Raw genomic sequence first — 19,728 nt, 5'->3', positions numbered from 1 at the left:
AGCAAACACCATTAAGAGAAGAAATCCCAGAGCTGGGGATTAGGCAGCGAACGGCATCTGTCAGAAGAGAGGTTAATACAGAGAGCAGAAATGGAAGTGAGTTGACTGAGAACTTGATTGGCACATCCCAAGGGACATGAAACAGTTAAGCTGGGAGGTCATTACATGTGTAGTTTATGGGTAGGTGTTTGTAAAGTTTGGTGTTCCATATGCACTGCTTAACATACCTTGCACCAGGAAAGGCCTTTCCTTTGGAAAATAAATTGGATAAGATAAGATATCTTTATTAGTCACATGTACATTGAAACACACAGTGAAATGCATCTTTGCACAGAATGTTCTGGGGGCAGCCCGCAAGTGTCACCATGCTTCTGGTGCCAACATAACATGCCCACAGCTTCCTAAACTGTATGTCTTTGAAATGTGGGAATAAACCGGAGCACCTGGAGGAAACCCACGCAGACACGGGGAGAACGTACAAACTCCTTACAGACAGCAGCTGGAACTGAACCCGGGTCACTGGCGCTGTAATAGCGTTACGCTAACCACTACACCATTGTGCCTGCCTGAGGTTAGCTCTCGCCAGGAATTTCAGCAAACTGCAGATGCTGGAAATTTAAAATAAAAATAGAAAATGCTCTTTTTCACTTAGTTTATATTTAACAGGTCAGGTAGCATCTGTGGAAAGATGAACACTTCAGGTGGAAATGCCTTTGTTTTGTTGTGATATTGGTCAATGCCATGTAATCTGATAGAGCAATTGTACAGGTGATGCTTTTGCTCAGTTGTGCGAGTCTTGACATTAAGAATCAATAGCAACAAACAATTTGCTGGAGGAACTCAGTGGCCCAGTAGCATTTGTGGGAGGAAAGGAATGGTTAACCAGATATGTTGACAATTCCTTTCCCCCACAGATGCTGCTCGACCGTTGAGTTCTTCCCATAGATTGCTTATCGCTCCAGCTTCCAGTATCTGCAGTCTCTTGTGTCTTCATTAAAAATCAATAGGGTTTTTGACTGTGAAACGCCCCGCAGGCTAGCTCATCCCTATCTTCTGCTTATGAAGTAATATCATGAATGAGAGATGTGGATGTGTTTTTTTTTGTTTTTCTTTTGTACGGCCATGGAGACATATGGAAAGGCCCTTTGGCCTGCCAGTCTATGCTGACTGTCAACCACTCACTTACACCAATCTTACATTAATCCCATGTTTCATTCTCTCCACATTCCCATCAACTACCCCAGATAGCACCTATACACTAGGGGCAACTTACAGAGGTCAAAAAAACTTAACAACCTGCATGTCTTTGGGTTGAGGGAGGAAGCTCGAGCTCTGGGCATAAACTCGCATGATCACAGGGAGAACTTGCAAATTCCATGCAGACAGCGCCTGAGGTTTGGATTGAACCTTGATCTCGGCTGCTGGGAGCCAGTTTTGGGGACCCTTGTTGGGAATGACTAAGTATACATTGATTAGTATACATTGATTAGGACTGGAGGCATATCTCTAGAACTTAGTGCTAAATCAAGCAGTACTTCAGCTCCAGTACAAGTTCCCCAAGGTCATCAGAACTACTTCTCTCAACACAATGAGGATGATGCACTTTAAGCTTTCATAAGGCAGCAATGAATTGCTTTCTGGTAATGTTAAATAAGTTTAATTGCCTGAATCTGCTTCTTGCACAGGTTGGCCACATTGAAGGAGACAGGTCAAGGTCGGGAGCCTTTCCAGTGGACTACGTTCATCTCTTGTCTGAATGACCAGATCCTCGCTATTTCCAGTGGAAAGAGATTTATGACCTCTTGAACTTGCAAAAATAAACTCAAGAAGCACCCCTCCCCCCCCCCCCCCCCCCCCCCCCCCCCCCCCCCCCCCCCCCCCAAAAGTTGGGTTTCTCTCAACAGGCTTGGCACTATGGTGTATACCTTTCACTGGGATGCCAACCTGGTATATGGGTGTCAGCTTTGCGTCAAGATGCTCTTTGTTGATTGTTTTTGTAATCATTGGAGAATCACGGATGTTCCTACCAAGCATGGATCAAAAGTTGGAACTGTTTTATGTGAAGGCTGGGCCTCGGTCTACAGTGGCCATTTTGTTCTAATATTTAACTGTATTCCTTTTTTGGGTTTGTATTACACTGCCTCATCTGACCAATCTACGTCCACATAGAGGTAGACAGAGCTCTAAGGATTATGGCAGGCAATGACTGGAGGTGTTCTAAAGTGTGAGGGCCCTGAAGAATGAGCCATGCTTCGCTGAGGAGCCTGATAGGCATTTATTGATGTGTGGCTGATGAGTTGCATTAGACGTATACTATTTTGTAGGATCAGTGAAGAATGAAGGTTGAATATTTCATTTCATGGTGGGCTGGGTTATGGGCAGGGAGGGCTGTTAGGTGAAAAAAGTGTAAAGGTCCTATCAGGTTCATTTGGGTTTTGTGGTTTGAATGAAGCATTGCCCAGACTGAATTGGGATATGTGACTGAATGGAGCATTGCATGGGTAGAATTGGAGTACGTGCACAATGGTTTATTTCATGAATTGAACTGGAGTACAAACACAATGATGTACTGCACAGATTGATAAGGGTGTATGTACTGAATGGAGCATTGCACAGGATGAACTGGTACATATGGACCAAATGCTCCTTGCATGAATTGAATTATGTATATGGATTGAATGGAGAATTGCCCAGGTTGTATGTGGACTACATTAATTAAGGCAAATAGACTGAATGCAATATTGTATGGATTGAATACAATATGATGTGCCATCATATACTTCATGAGCTGAATGGAGCATTGCATGGGTGAATTGGCATCATTAGGTTGATGGCACATGGCAAAAATTGAAGTGAGGTATGTGATCTAGATGGTACAATACACAGATTGTGTTGCGGTATGTGGACTTGATGTTTTGTACAATTAAAGGATAGGAGGAATAGGAATTCTGTAAATGTGAGATGAAATTAAATGTTTAACACTGTCTACTGAATTTTAACTATCTGAACCACACTCTGATATTGGATGCCAACTACAGGAACCTCACAGAAGTAAAAAGTAATTGGGGAAGTTCATGGCTTATTAGAAGCAAAGAAAGTAAGTGCAAGAGAGAAAATGGCCACACAAGTGTACATTCCAAAACCCTGCTAATCACCATAATTTCCCATCAGCTGCAAAGGACGAACAATGTTATTCTGAAGGAATTTCTGTGCCATCTTTAATCTACAAAGCTTCTGTTGTCTATACACTTGTAGGACCCATAGCATGCTCTAGAACATCAATCGCTTTTAAGCAAGTCTGCAAAATACTACTGTGAGGGGAGCTTACAATGGGTGATGTAAATGGGGAAGAGGCTGAGTGATGGTTAAAGATTGAGATGTGGTAAGGTCTTGAGGGTAGAATAGAGACTAGGTGGTTAGGTGAGAGGTGGAGGTGAGTGAGCATTCAGCTGCTTGCAATCTGTAACCAGAACTCCAGTAAGATCACATTTAACTCAAACCAGCATTAAATGGATCCGGTGGTAATAACATAAAGAGAGTCTGTGTTTTGTTCACAGTGCAAAAATTGACCAAGCTTTATAGCAAGCTATGAGGAACCAAATGGACTTGTAAATTGATTTTAATTTAAAACCATCTGTGGGATGCAGGGTGAGTTATTACAGTAACACAAACAGAAGTGATTTCACATTAACCTAAGGAACTGAATAGTGTAATCTGTCCACGCAATGACATGTTTGTTGGAATTTCACACTCTTGATTCTTTTACTGAGTCCTGTGATCTGGTTGTCATCAAGATTTACAAGTCAGCACATATGTTAACAGCCTTGGTTCCACCAAGTCTGGATTTGTTCCCACATGCCCTTAGAATGTATTAACGTCCGAATCATCTCTAGAGGGAAACTCGTTCATCAACTTTTCAAAATGCTAATAAACCCAGAACTTTTCCTATCAAAAACCCCTTCTTGCTTGATAATGGTCAAAATAGATGACATTCCATTTGAGGATAATGGAGCAGTTCAAAGAAACAACTAATGCATGGACTTGCAGCAAGAGACAGGATGAAAATGGTATGACCAAAGTAGAGCATGCAATGTCACACATGTGGATTATGATAAAGAGGGAATGTTCGGAGCAAACTCAGCGACTTACCAGAGAACTGTGAACAGGACTGATCACCTGTAGGCATGGAAACACTCTTCCAAGTGATTTTTGGGCTGAGTTGTGTTCAAAATCAACTGGAGTTAGAGGACTGCATGTGAGTATGTTTATGGTTACAGGGTATAATTGGGGTTTGTACAGTTGTTGCAAGTAGAATAAACTGTTATAAGAACATTTGAGTACTGCTTGACCAATTTACCCGACCCAGGTAGTTTCAGGAAAATTATGAAATTATTATATCAAATTGTGGGTTACCTAGCTACTATTCTCATTGTAAATGCCAGTCCAGGCAAAGACTAAGTGTTGGCCTTGCATGCAGGTCAAGTAAGTTATCATTCTGATGTCTGCGGTAGAACTCTTAATTTTGTAAGAAAATTTGTATGCAGTTTCGATTTTTGCCAAAGGGAATAAGCAAGGGAAATCTCCATTTCCCACCACCCCCAACCCGACTCCTATTTTCCCTTCTCTTTTCCCCACCCCCTGTCACTGGTGGTTTGGATATCAATCAGCTGGAATATCTTCCAACTCCAGCTGGAAGATATCTTGTGAGGTCCATAAAACTGCTTGCAAGGGTGAATGATGTTTTTTGTTCTGAAGAGAGTTCTTGGGGGGAACCATGAGTAATTGAAAGTTTTTGCATGGATGTGAAATGGGCCAAGAAATATAAAAGTGTGCTCTCTGCTTCTGGAATTAATACAGTTTCTGCAGTTAGATACAACGAGAGCGAGATTAGACTAGCAAGTGTAAAGACTGAAGAAAACCTATTGTGTTGTTACTGCATTGTGATGTAATTCCCTATTTATTAAAGTTAACAATTTATATTTGCTTTGAGGTATTGTTTGCTAGTTTTCTATTTTTGTATTTAATTTTGGCCTGTTGTACGTCCCACATTCCCTTCGCTCCACCTCTGGCAGCCATGCCTCTGCCAAAAATTTGGGAATTCCCTCCCTAAAGACTTCCATTTCTCTAACTTATCCCATCCTTTCATTTTATCTTAAAATCTACCTCCTTTGTTCAAATATTTGAACAATCTGTCTCAATATATCTCGTGGCTCAGAACTAAATTCTGTTGAGAACATGCCAAAGCATTTCAGGACTGTGCTTGCCATATTAGAGACACCTTTCTGCCACTGAAGAAAGACACAAAGATCCAACCCTTTAGCATTTGGCGGCATTAAAATATAAGCTAAATGTCAGACTAAAAGTGGAATTCGTTAATTATATTTGTGCCCAGTGTTATTCCCTGTGGTTTCTTACTGTGTTTCAATAATGTACCCAGATTTTTATCTTTTTGGTTGTTTGTATTGGATGCATTCATGTCAAAGCTTGACTCTCTAAACATATTTACTAGCAATGTAAGACTCCTCCATGATTGATTCCTTGATCCCGTGCTGTAGATCTACCTCTGAGTATATCATCTGAACTGGCATAAAACAGTGCTGGCACCCAACCTCTTCAATAATCTACCTATGAAGATGTTAATCTAAGACTGTCTGGCACAGGGCATTAGCATCCATTATCAGACTGACAGCAACATCTTTTCAATGTCTCTCTCTTCTAAGAAACATCAGCATCAATCATCAAACACCAGTACACTGACTTGTGCTGAAATTGCACACAAGAGGGAGGATGTGCAAACAGCCCTGACCTACCACTCTGAAGCTTGCAATAGCCTAGGGCTGACCCTTAATATCAGGAAAACAAATGTTCTCTACCTGCCTGCCCTTGGTCAATCATTAAAGAGGACTGACATTGAAGAGCTGGAAATGTAGAATATTTTGTCTACCTTGGCTGTTACCTCTCCTAGAGGGCAAATAAAATGTCAGAATTCAGCACAGCTAGCTTTCCTATCGACACATTGTCTTAGCAGGTGTTTAATAACCACAACATCAGACTGTATCACAGACTTTTAGTTTACAAAGTGATGAAGTGCCACAAAAATGGCATAAGATTCACGGGATTGGGGGAAGTGTGTTAACGTGGATTAAAGGCTGCTTATCGCAAAGTCATAGAGCTCTACAACATGGAAACTGACCCTTCAGCCCAACTTGTCCATGCTGACCAAGATATCTATTTGAGCCTGTGTCATTTACCTGTGTTTAACCCATATCCCTCTAAACCTTTCCAATCCATGTACTCCATCCAAATATCTTTTAAATGTACTAATTGTGCCCATCTTTGCCACTTTCTCTGGCAGCTCGTTCCACATATCTGCCACCCTCTGTGGGGGGGGGAGAAAAGTTGCACTCAGGCCCCTTTTAAATTTCTCCTCTCTCAGGGAGAGGGGAGCTCTAGGAAATGGAGGACGGAGTAGGAGCGCATTATTCAGGCTGGAAGGATATAATGAATGGAGTGTTCCAACAATCAATTCTTGACCCTCAGCAATTTACTATCTCTTTAATGACTTGGAGGAAGGGGCAGAATTTAAGTTTACTAATGACACAAAAACAGAGGGGACTGTATGCTGTGATGAAGAGATTTGGATTCTGTAACTGGATATAGATTGGTTATTTGAGTAAGTGAAAACTTGACAAATGGAGTTCGACGTAGGAAAGTAGGAGGTCACTTACTTTGATATAAGGAATCAAGACAGATTATTATCTAATTTTTGAGAGGGAATGCAAATGATGGCATACAAGGGAACTAGATGTTCTTGTGCATTAAACACTAAACGTTAGCCTGCACATGCAGCAAGTCATTTGGAAGACAGAGCATGATGGTTTTTATAGCAAGGTTTTAGGAGTTCAGAAATAGTAGAAGTATTGTTACAATTATGCAGTTATTTTTGAGGCTACACCTGGAGTACTGTGCTCAGTTTTAGTCTCCTCATTTACATCAGCATTGAAGGCAGTGCAAGAGAAATTCACAAATCTCTAAAGTCTCAATATCCTGAAAATTACTTCTAAGCAAATCACCGTGACCGTGATTAAAATCCTGAACCAGGCTAGTGTGGAGGGGTGTGACTTGGACTAAAGCCAAAGTTTTTTCAAAATATACACCTGAATCCAAAACCGCCTGATCCTATTGGGCTAAGGTTGGGAAGCTGGGTTGCATTGGCAAAGACTTGCCGGAGAAAGAATAACTCTTTTTGAGGGAAATGGCTTGGCTTGGTTGCAAATAAATGCCAGTAAATAAAGAATGGAAGATTGGCTCACTGTAATTGTGACCTAACCCTGCTGATCACATCTGCAGGTATCTACCAACGTGACTCTGCCTCGAGATCAGACTCCTCACTCACCTAAGGACCCTAGTGAAAAATACCTGCGGAAGAGATCATCCTCTACTCTGAAGAATTGCTGTGATATGCACTGTACATAGGTGTGTGTGTGTGTGTGTGTGATATGATGCATATTTAAACAGACGGCCCCTGGCAGCAACAGTATAAATTAAACCTGTAGCTAATTTACTATTAACAGTTAAATTTGATTTAGGACTTTTGAACATTTATTAGCCTTCCCCAATGAGGTGTAAGATACAAAAGTTTTTTAAAATGTAATAAGTCAGTCAGTGCAGCATAACAGCTGCAGCAAATTGCTGGGTGGAATCCAGAACTTGCACTTCATTTGTGCTAACACTGTTCTCTCACTAGACATTGAGATCTTCATGCTCCATACCACTGCCCCATCTGTGGCTTCAGTTTTCCTGTTACTCCCATTCAAAGGATGAGCTGGCAATTATTGGTATTGGTTTATTATTGTCACTTGTACTGAGGTACAGTGAAAAGCTTGTCTTACAAACTGACGTACAGGTCAATTCATTACACAGTGCAGTTACACTGAGTTAGTACAAAGTGCATTGAGCAGAAAGTGAAGGATAGGGAGGGCAGGAGGAATGATGGAAACATTCATGTTTCTCATTTCTACTGTCTTGCTAGGTTTTTTAAAAATCTTTAATTCCATAAATGTGAGCAAGTCCACTAATAATTTTGCATCTCCGAGGAACCCTGAAAGATGGTACTGGGCACTCTACTCAATCTGCTGCAGCATGTGAGAATGACAGAGGTGCCACATTTCCATTGGGAAAGGAGTTCCAAAATTTTGCAAAGTCCTTGTTGGGAAAAATGGTCATCCTGCTTCCTTGGGGAAAGTAGTTTGAGAGGCAGTGTGGATCAAAGAAAAATACCATTTCAAGGCCTCCTGTTAGCTTTACCATTGGATTGGGATAGTAATTGGTAACTATTCCAGCACTTTTGGCATGTGTTCACGCAGGTCTGAACATGTAACTAATTGATTAAATCCATTTATGGAAATCAGTGGCACAGTAGTGTAGTGGTTAGCGTAACGCTATTACAGCGCCAGCGACCCCGGTTCAATTCTGGCCACTGTCGGTAAGGAGTTTGTACGTTCTGCCCGTGACTATGTGGGATTCCTCCGGGTGCTTCGGTTTCCTCCCACATTCCAAAGATGTACGGGTTAGGAAGTTGTGCACATGCTATGTTGGCGCTGGAAACGTGGTGACACTTGCGGGCTGCCCCCAGAACACTCTACGCAAAAGATGCATTTCACTGTGTGTTTTGATTTACGTGACTAGTAAAGATATCTTAATTTGCAGGCACAATTGGGAACTGAAACCATGATTATCGTACCATCTAATTCTGTTCTCACTAACTTTTATTGGTCAGGTTTCCCAAAGTTACTTCTCAATTTAACAACAAAGTGCAAATGAGAATGAGGGGAGAGATCTGACAAAAGTGTCAGCACAGGCATAATTGGGTAAATGGCTTTCTACAGTGAATTTGTCATCATCATGCCTTTTGGGTCTGATTCTGTCAGTGTTGAGCCGCAGGGCAATGTTAAGGCTGCAATGTCTGTATTTGATTTGAAAAGAACATCTTTTCCTGTGTCTTCATGAAGTGGGAGTGTGCTCTAGTTCAAACATGTGAACATTGGGCCTGATCAGCCTCTTCAACAATAATAGATGGTTTTCTGTGGCTCTTTTTAGTGATATGTCCTAAGGTACTTTGCAGAGATGTCATCAAACAAAATTTGACATCAAGCTATGTAAGGAGATATTGTGGCAGGTTGCTCATAGCATGATCATTGGAAACCTTTGAAGGAAAAAGAGGTTGAGGGGTGAAAAGTCTCATGGAGGGATTTATTGTTTAGGATTGACCCAGTTGCCATTGGTGCCACACAAGGGCCAGATAATAACCAACTCCAATGCAAGGAAGTGTGCCTTCCCTTGTTCAATTCCCCCCAGGAACAACATGCTAACAACTTTATTGGAATAACCAGAAATACTATGCTTGAGTGAACTGGAGAAGAAGAGGGTTCCTGGTGCGTAACTTGCCACCTCATTCCCCAATGCCCTTCTTTCACCTATTCTTCAAGAGTGTGGGGAAATGCTCCTCACCTGCCTGGATGTGGAGTTCTAACAAAAGTATAAACTCAACAGTATTCTGTGAAAACAATCTGTCATCCCATAAGCCACCTTGCACAGTAGTGTAGCAGTTAGCATAACGCTATTACAGCGCCAGCGACCTGGGTTCGATTCCGGCCACTGTCTGTAAGGAGTTTGTACATTCTCCCTGTGACTGCGTGGGTTTCTCTGGGTGCTCCGGTTTCCTCCCACATTCCAAAGACATATGGGTTAAGAAGTTGTGGGTACGCTATGTTGGTGCCAGAAGCGTGGCGACACTTGTGGGCTGCCCCCAAAACACTTGATGCAAAAAGATGCATTTCACATGTGACTAATAAAGAAATCTTATTCCTTCCCCTGGATTCTGCACAGTGGCTGCAGTGTGTACCATCTATAAGATGCACTGGAGCAATCAGACTGCACCCTCCAAATCCCCAATTTCCTTTACCTGGAAGGACAGAGCACTAGATATACAGGAATGGGAAGCAATCCTGACACTGGGCCTAAATCCTGGAACAATGCATAACAGCACTTATGGAGCACATTCACCAGATGGAAATGCAGTGGTTGAAGGCAGCCGCTCATCACCACTTTCCTGAGAACGGTTTGTGATGTGCAACACATGTTGGCCTCAGCAATGCCACCCACATAGGGTTATATTTAATTTTAAAAATCTGGGAGTGAAAATATGCACCTGAACAGGTATAAAAATTCAATACACAAAGTGCTGGACGAACTCAGCAGGTCAGGCAGCATCCATAGAGGGAAGTAGACAGTCAACATTTCGGGTCGAGACCCTTCATCAGGACTGGAAAGGAAGAGGGCAGAAACCAGAATAAGAAGGTGGGGGGAGGACCACACGCAGGCAGGGGAGAGGTGAGTCCAGGTGAGAGGGGGAAGGGGGGGGAAAGATGTAATAAGCTGAGATGTCATAGGTAGAAGAAGGAATCTGGTAGGAGAGGGCAGTGGATCATGGAAGAGAGGAGATGGGCAGTTCCTCCAGCACTTTGTGTATTGCTCCAGATTCCAGTATCTGCAGAATTTCATGTGTTTCCTCTATAAAAATTCAAAGTATGATATTCCATTCTTGCTCTCAATGAATTAATCCTCCTTGCCTTAGTATTAAAAGTTTTAATTTTATTGTGCTTTAAAAGAAGGCAATCAACTCTGTTGACAGCAGTCTAATGGCTTTGGTGGGTATTCAGTTTTGTTCTGTTTTATTCTGTTGACCTTATTTCCTGAATGAACAGTTAAATATACCATGGTCCAAAGGTTTTGCTCTCACCCAGAATTTATTGATGCCTTTATCAGTGGGTTGGTATGATGTCTTTTGGCATTTGCATAACTCCTGTATCAGTAACAGTTCAGAGCCAGGGAAGCCATAATGCTTTTGATTTTTGGTTTGCTCTTGATCTGAATGGTGTCAGTATATGCTGTCATGGCATAATGAGCTGGAAGGCCATGATTTGTTCCGGTATCAATTAAAATCTCTCACTCCGAAGGATTGGGATAATGAGGAATGTAGAAACTGGATTCGGGAGAGTGAACTTGTTTCGTACTAGAACTTAAAACCAGCCCTTTGAGAAGAACTTTAACTGGAGAACCATACAGCCAATAAAGAGCTATTCAGCACATTGTATTTGTGTTGGCTTCATGACAAAACTACCCAAATAATCCCGGTCCATTAACCTTTCCATGTAACCCTGGAGAATTTTCCCTTTTTGAGTACATGATCCAATTTTCTCTTCAAATTGAATCTGCTTCCACTATGCCTAAAGGCAATGCATTTCAGATCACAACTCCTCCTCTCCCTTCTGGCTGTTTCATACTGTGGTGTTCGTGTCCTCCCTGTCATCATGAAGGACTTTGCAACCAATAAATAACTGTCATCCACTTGACACCTTAAACATTCACTCCTTTCACCAGTGCTGCACTGTGGCTGCAATGTGTACCATCTACAAGATGCACTGCAGCAAACTGACAACTTTAACTGTTGAAGTGTGGTGACATTTTAAGGGAGATGCAGCACCCAATTTGTGTACAGCAGTGTCCCACAAACATGAAGAGAATCAACAAGCTTTTTTTTTCCGAAATGTGTGTGGAAGGGATAAATATTATCTAGAACTTTTTGACTTTTCTTTCATTAATGCCAATGTCTTTTTAAGTCCATCTATGACTTAACACCTTGTTGGAAAGTAAGCCTGTCTGATTTTTGCTTCGTCGGCAAGTCAAGCATTTATTGCCCATCCATAATTACCCTTGAGAAGGTGATGATCAGCTGCCACCACAAACTGCTGGAGGACTTAGAGTAAAAGTACTCCACAGTACTGTTGGGCAGGGAGTTCTGGGATTTAGACCCAGTGACAATGAAGGACCAGCAATACAGTTCCAAACTAGGATGCTGTTCATCTTACTGGGGATCCTGCTGTAGTGCATCCATTACCGTTGGGTAATAGAGGCCACAGGTTTGGGATATGCTGTCAAAGTAGCTTGGGCAAGTAACTGTAGTGCATTTTCTAGATGGTACACACTGCAGTCACTGTGACTGAGGGAATGATCAGTGACGGAGGGAAAGAATGTTCAGTGTGGGCAATGCTTCATTCAGTCCATAGACCCCACCTGAACCTGGTAGGACCTTTTACACTTCTCTCACCTAGCCTGCCACTTCCTCCACCCCCCCCCCCCCCCCCCATTCCCTGTAGAACCAGTGCTGGTTTCGGAATGATCCCTTCCTAACTTGCAGAAAATGATGTCAGTGAACAAGTTGTCAAAGCAATGGAACAAGTTGACTAAAGAGGCCAGTTAATATTGGTTTATAACTTTTTTTGAAAATAACATTTTGGAAATATAGATAATAAGGAATTGTAGATGACGCATGGTGAGTGGTGTACAAAGTTGGAACAGGTGATGTATGGTTCCCAAGACGTTCCACCACTCAGGGTTTCCGTCACGTCATATCTGGCCAATTGATATGAGGTTGATTGTTATTAGTAAATAACTCATTATTGTTGTATCATGCGACTATGTAACTAATGGAAGGAAAATGTGATGGAACTAGGTCTCAGCAGGCAGTTTTGATTATTTTATCTTTGAAATTGGGATTGAGGAGAAAATTGAGTTCAAGCAATGTAGAATATTAAGGGGTGCTGCTGCATTGTGGTGTGTTAATTCTCTGACTGGCATAATAGCTAAAACACCTTGCAACATATGGTAATATAATGTACCTGTCGGTCCTTGTTAATAGGATTCACATGTCTGAGCATTTAGTTGCCTTTGAAAGCTTCCCCTTTGGCTCACCCAGAATGGGAACTGGGATTGTTATGTGAATCAGGACATAAATATTCCCCAGTGGCCTTGGAAAAGGGAAGGGATAGTCAAGTAGAATTTCTGTCCCATCCACTGATCACAAGACATAACAATTGTGATGAATTGGGTGAAACTATGATGGAACTTAGCTTTGTCATCTTCTCAGTCAAACAGTCCCTTTACTCTCATTTAAGATTTGCTTATAGAAACAACGGTGGGGGCAGCAGAGGATATGTGGCACAGGGAACTAAGTCCCAGTATAAATCCATGATTTCTGCAAATTATGAATCAGGTCTATTATCACTGACATGGTGAAATTTGTTGTTTTGTGGCAGCATTACAGTGCAAGACATAAAAAATTACTATAGGTTACAAAAATAAATAAATAGTGCAAAAGAGGAATAACGAGCTAGTGGTCACGGATCATTCAGAAATCTGATGGTGGAGGGGAAGAAGCTGTTCTGAAAAGGTTGTGTGGGCTTCAGGCTCCTGTACCTCCTCCCCAATGGTAGTAACGTGAAGAGGATATGTCCTGGATGGTGAGGGTCTTTACTGATGGATGCCCCCTTCTTGAGGTACCGCCTCCTTGAAGATGTCCTCTATGGTGGGGAGGGTTGTGCCCGTGATGTAGTTGGCTGAGTCTACAACCCTCTGCAGCCTCTTTCGATCCTGCGCATTGGAGCATCCATACCAGGCGGTGACGCAACCAGTCAGAATAACCCCACCGTACATCTGTAGAAATTTGTAAGAGTCTTTGGGGACATACCAAATCTTCTCAAACTCCTAATGAAGTAGAACCACTGGCGTGCCTTCTTCATGATAGCATCAATGTGTTGGGCCCAAGATAGAAAAGATGGGGAAGGGAGTAGAGTGGGAAATGGAAGAGTTCCCACATATATTCTTAGCTTGAAGAGTTGCCATTCACATTATCCTTGAATCCCCATAACACGGCCAGATTAGTTTCAAGTGTGAAAATCAATATAACTGCAGATGCTGGAAATCTGAAGTGAAAACAAAATGCTTTAAACACTCAACAGGTCAGGTAGCATCTGTGGAGAGAGAAACTGAGTGAATGTCTGAGACCTTTTGTCAGAACTAGGAAAGAGTGATCAAAAGGTAATTTTAATTTGTAGAGTAGGTGGCAGGAGAGACGGATAGAATAATCTATGATATGATAAGATTAAGTCAAATAGTTTAAAGGGGCAGTTGGTCTTGTGTGTTGCTAATAACAGGGCTGTGGGACATGACCAGTAGGTTTTAAGTGTACTGCCTCGTAAGTAGTAGCTGAATCCTAAGCATGCAATACAAGTGTAGGATATCTAGTTAAAAGGACCATAAGGAAGTCCTCTGGTAAAGCAGTTCACAGGTCACCATGTTGCTAATGTTAATTATTTCAATATCTTTTCCAACACCAGAAGGCCTCTCAAAACTTGTTGCAAGATTGGCTGCAAATCCCAGTGCTGTGCTGCAGACAAAGATACTCCTGTACCTGCCTGTTCCCACCTTCTTCAATCATCATTGAAGAATCATTCCAGGAATGCTTGGAATGGGGAGACTTTCTTAAATACCCGTTGCTGTTGTTTTAAGTGTCATGGAGTCGGAACTCAATGGTCTGGAAATTAGACCATGAGGCACGTGTAAAGTGAACAGTAACTGGCCTATTTATCTCCCTGAGATGGCAGACACTTATGGCTAAAATTGCACTAAAATTGTCAATCATCCTTTTCTACTGTGGGGGAAGGGTGTAGAAATAGGACTGAAGGGATGGTTCCACTCAGAGCTGGCATAGATTTGTTGGGCTGAGAGGCCTCCTTCTGTTGCCTAACAATCCTATGATCTTGTAATTCATAGGCACTAACTTGTGGCTACAGCCTACAATCACACCGTGAAAGCTAGTTGCAAAACTAACTGGAAATGCTAGAATAATTGCAAAATCTGTTTTTCTAGCACCTTTTAATTATCAAAATGCCCCATGGCACTGCATAGGAGTAACATGAAGTATCAAAACAAAAACACAATAAAAGAAAATTGTGACAACTGCAAATGAGGTTTGTGGACAGGAAATTTGCACCCTTTGATATAAGGTTAAGAATATTTAATGAGTTGTAGAATTTTCCAGTATTAAGTGACACATGGAGTCAACTTTTGAATCTCTACAGTAGGAGTCTGCTGATGCAAGCAGAGGGACTGAATGAACAATACTCTCACCTCTGGGCCAGAAGGTTCATTTTGTTAACATACTTTTATCTCACTGAAATTTGTTTGTGTACAATGCGGCTGCCGTGTTTCTAAAATCACAAATACTTCACTGGCTTGGAAGCACTTTGGGATCACTTAGGTTTGTGGAAGCCATTATCTTTTTGTTCTCTCATTGTTTCTAAACAGGTGTATTTTGATGGCAGTTGTTTCCAGTCTCACCCATCAGACTTGACCACAGGCCTAAGATGGAGCATCAGTGCCATACTAGGGAAAGCTGCACTGTCAAAGGTACAGTGCTTCAGATGATATGTTAAGCTGAACTCCATCACTCCACTCAGACGGATGTTAAAAAAATCCTATAGCACTATTTTGAAACCAGCAATTCTCTTTAACAGAGACACACAAGACTGCAGATGCTGGAATCTGGAGCAACACACAAGAAGCTGGAGGAACTCAGCAGGTCATGCAGCATCTGTTTTGGTTTATTATTGTCAATTGTACCGAGGTACAGTGAAAAACTCGTTCTTGCATACCATTCATACAGATCAATTCATTACAGGGCATGTGCTATCAGGAGAGACTGGACAAACTTGGGCTCTTTTCTCTGGAGCGGTGGAGGCTGAGGGATGAGCTGTTGGAAGTGTATAAAATGATGAGGGGCATAGATAGGGTGGACAAGCAATATCTTTTTCCCATTATTGAGCGATCCAATACCAGAGCACATGCATTTTAAGGTGAGAGGGGGTAGGTTCAGAAGAGACGTGAAGGGTACGTTTTCTACCGAGTGGTGGATGCCTGGAATGCGTTGCCTGATAGGGTGGTGGAGGCAAACTCATGGGGGGCTTTTAAGAGGGGCTTGGAAAGGCACATTAATGAGAGGAAGATAGAGGGATATGGGCATTCTGTAGGTAGGAGGGAATAGCTATGTCGGCACAACATTGTGGGCCGAAGGACCTGTTCTGTGCTGTACATTTCAATTGTTCTACACAGTGCATTGAGGTTGTACAAGGTAAAAACAATAACAGAATACAGAATAAAGTGTCACAGCAACAGGGAAGTGCATTGCAGGTAGACAATAAGGTGCAAGGTCAAACAAGGTAGATTGTGAGGTCAGGAGTCCATCTCATCGTACAAGGGAACTGTTCAATAGTCTTATCACCGTGGGATAGATGGACAGTCAACATTTTGGGTTGAGACGCTGCATCTGGACTGATGAAAGGTGTCAACCAAAATGTCCACTGTCCATTTCCCTCCATAGATGCTGCCTGACCTGTTGAGTTCCTCCAGCACTTTGTGTGAATTCTCTTTGACATCCTGGCCAGCTTTTATCCCCTCATCGAGGTCCAGTTTAGTCAGCTGTCAACATGACAAAAATATTTAAGGTTTTAGACACTTTGATGCTCAAAAACATTCCATAACTTTAAAAACATTATTAAAAATAAAAGTCCGACACACCCTAAAACAATTTGAACATTTACATTCTGATGAATGGAAATGCTGTTTCCACATTAAGGCAGCATAGATTTCCTGGATTGATTCCCATTGTAAGTGCTAGGGAATTGTTGGAAGCTTGCACTCCATAAGGAGTCAAATGTCGGGGATCATTTTTGAAAAAAAAACAAACAGCTGACAGCAACTTTCCGACTTCCAGAGTTACATGGGTCACTGCGGTTATTTCCCTGTATGATCTGGGCTCTTATTTTCCTACAATCACTTTTTCAGGTTTCAGCTGCTGTTAGGGTTCACTTCTTGGCCAGAAGTTTGTATGCTCAGGTTCCACTCCGGAGATTTGTGCACACCATCAAGACCAGAACTCTGGTCTGTTCTGTCAGTGCTGCTATCTTTTGAATAAGTGGATGCAAAAATATCCATGGCAGTTTGAAAAGGTGTAAGAAAGATAAATATATTTTTAACCCTCAATCAAGCAATACCAAAATAGTTTGGATTAGAATTGTGTTGAGTACCAAATGGGCATTATTCAGAGGGTCAAGGACTACTTTGATCACTGACCTACTGATGCAACCTTTGATAACACTACACAACTGTTTTCACTCGTTACACCTTAAGAACAAAGTCAATGCATTGTACTATAAATATATGGCATTGGGGACTGAGACTTTGGTTTTGGCTGACTGGGTTGAGATTGGTGGGTGTGTTGGTTCCATTTGGAGGAGGGATGGTGTAGTGAGTGGATAAATAATAAGGCTGATTAGTTCTGATGAAGGGTCTTTGACATGAAACATTAGCTCTGTTTTTCTTTCCACAAATGCTGCATGAGTGCTTCCAGAATTTTTTTTTATTTCAGGTTTTCAGCATCTACAGTTCATTGATTTTCAAGTAATAAGGCTAATCTTTGTAGGTTCCCTGCCAGAACAGGACAACAAAAACATGCTTGGCTCTGGGTATGACCAATGATGACTGTTCTCAGAAAATTGTGATCTAATTTCTCTGGCAATGCTCCGAAATCCATTAAAAGTAGCACTGCTTGTGAGATGATGTGGGGCCCATTTTGGAAATCAAGTCAGAGATGTGCAAGGCTTACGCAGAGATGTGCCTAGCCAACTTTCTGAAGTGACAGGAAAGATTTCAGAAATAGTTGTAGTCACGTTAATGTCCACTTTCAATCATGCAGCACAGAAATAAAGTTGATTGCATTATTTTTTTTGTTGTGCCTTGCTCCAGATTTCCAGTATCTGCAATCTGTCTTGTGTCTTCATTGCATTATGCTATTTTGGAGCTTCATGTGTTCATTGTTGTTTGTGTTAGCTTTCTGAACTGTAGGACTGTTTCCAATCCTACAACAATAGCTACATTTCAAAAATACTTTGGTGGCTGGAAAGCAGTTCGAGGTGTCCTGAGGTTGTAAGAATTTTTTCGCCCCATTCTTTTCGCCATAGGAGGCCATTCGGCCCATCACATCTATGCCAGGTCTCAGAGCAGTCCCTCTCTCCCCACTTACTTCCCTGTAACCTATTCTCTCACACACAAGTGATTCGATTACCACCAACCCACACTGGGGCTAATTCGCGATGGCCGATTAACGCACCAACCAGTATTTCTTTGGGAATGTAGAAGGAAACTGTAACCCCCGGGGGAAACTTTCACAGTCACAGGGAGAACAAGCAAACTCCGTTATACTGTATATTCTCCTCCCCTATTAAAAGCCAGTTGTCCATGATTTACCTTTACCTCTATTTCCACCCGTCTTTTGGTGGTATTCTGCTCAATGGAACCTTTGCAGTTCCTCCAGATTATTGAAACCTAGTTAAGGGCGCTTTAAAGATGTTTGACCCACTATTCCACGTTTCCAGTTGTACAATTCCTTCCAAATGAAATATACCACCTCTTATTTCACTCCGACCGACTAGAAAATACTACTACTTGTGGCACCTAATTCAAGATTTTTTTAAGATGAACCCCGAGTGCTTCTCTTTAAATCCGTGTCCCAGTTTAGTCCTTGACCAGTTATTCTGGGCGCTGTCTACAATGTTGAAATTTTACACCAACTGGTTTCTCTTTACGCCAGGCAACTTCATGCAGCCCTGTTCGATGGGACACGCCTCTTTCTGCAGAGACTTCGCCCTCAACTCGGGAGTAGGATTTTGTTTTGATGTGTTAGTTTGATTAAATTTTTGCATATTGTTTTACGGCCGTCCACTTTTTGTGTGCATTGAACGGATTTATGTAACTGACCGTCATGGGAAGGGAGGAAAGCCTCATCCGGATTGCAAAAAAACTGGATAAAATGGTATCCAGGAGGAATATGGTGAGACTATACAAATAAGTGTGAAATTGACATGAAATTGTCCAATTTCAAGTGGGAGGCGGCTCCGTGATAAACGTATTTGTTCAAATCCTCAAAGTTAATTCGAGTGGCCTGGAGTAACTTCATAAACTTTGGAGTCTGGGTAAGTCCACGCAATGCACTGCTGCGGCTGTGTTGATGTGTCGAGCAGGTGGCCTGGCTCCAACCCCAGTCTCTCGGGCTACACTAATGGGATCGTCCCGTGTACATGGCGAGTTGCAGCCTCTCCGGGTTCTAAGACAACCTGGCGGAGCTTGTATTTCTTTTCTAAGGAAATGAAAACGAAAGTGAAGAGTTTCGCGCGGACTGACCGCCTCCTTGTGATCGATCAAGGGTAGTATTAGACCGTAAATGATTGACTTGCACACCTCGCCTCGTCCCTAATGTCCACCAGCAATCACCCATCGCTCTTTTCATAGAGCCAACAAGGGTACGATGGGCCAAACAGCCTCCTGTGCTGTGGGATATGAAAAGTGGTAAAGGAAGGAGGTTTGAGGCCATTTAACTTATGAAGGGACAGTGATGGACGTTCGAAGGTTATGTGCTATCTTCACTGTGTGTGTGTGTATTCCCATTTCTTCACAATCACAGGAAGATCACGGCACCCAAAAAAGGACATTCGGCCTGTTTGCTTTGTACTAGCTCTATGCTGAGAGACATCCAACCAGTCACAATCCTCTACAACAACAAATCGGTGTCCTGATACAGGGTGTCGACGATTCCTTTCCTGTCACAGATGCTGCTCGACCCGCTGAGTTCTTCCGGCAGATTGTTTGTTGCTCCAGATTCCAGCATCTGTAGTCACTTGTGCCTTCCGTCACAATCCCCTGCCCTCTCCATATAGCTCTGCAAATTCTTTTAGATACCTGAACAGCTTTCTTTTGAATACCATATTTGAATCA

The 19,728-nt window shown here is 42.1% G+C and overlaps 2 protein-coding genes across 6 annotated transcripts in view; both read left to right on the top strand.

The window, feature by feature from the left end:
• The window catches only part of LOC127581603 (arf-GAP with SH3 domain, ANK repeat and PH domain-containing protein 2-like), an 87,085-nt gene extending 81,959 nt beyond the window's left edge, over positions 1-5,126 (top strand). For 4 of the 5 annotated variants that reach the window (XM_052036104.1, XM_052036102.1, XM_052036103.1 and 1 more), the window contains one exon: positions 1,686-1,847. In XM_052036104.1, coding sequence (XP_051892064.1) covers positions 1,686-1,760 — 75 coding nt within the window. In that variant the 3' untranslated portion in view covers positions 1,761-1,847. Of the gene's footprint in view, positions 1-1,685 lie in introns of all 5 variants that reach the window. The other variant, XM_052036101.1, reaches the window with a different exon arrangement.
• A 13,483-nt stretch (positions 5,127-18,609) lies between these two features.
• Positions 18,610-19,728, top strand: part of tcea3 (transcription elongation factor A (SII), 3) — a 31,639-nt gene continuing 30,520 nt past the window's right edge. Inside the window, exon 1 of the mRNA XM_052036385.1 lies at positions 18,610-18,787. Coding sequence (XP_051892345.1) covers positions 18,719-18,787 — 69 coding nt within the window. The 5' untranslated portion in view covers positions 18,610-18,718. The remainder of the gene's footprint in view (positions 18,788-19,728) is intronic.

Source organism: Pristis pectinata, chromosome 22, assembly GCF_009764475.1.
Source record: "Pristis pectinata isolate sPriPec2 chromosome 22, sPriPec2.1.pri, whole genome shotgun sequence".
In the NCBI taxonomy this organism is placed as follows: domain Eukaryota; kingdom Metazoa; phylum Chordata; class Chondrichthyes; order Rhinopristiformes; family Pristidae; genus Pristis; species Pristis pectinata.
This window is presented reverse-complemented; position numbering and strand designations above follow the sequence as displayed.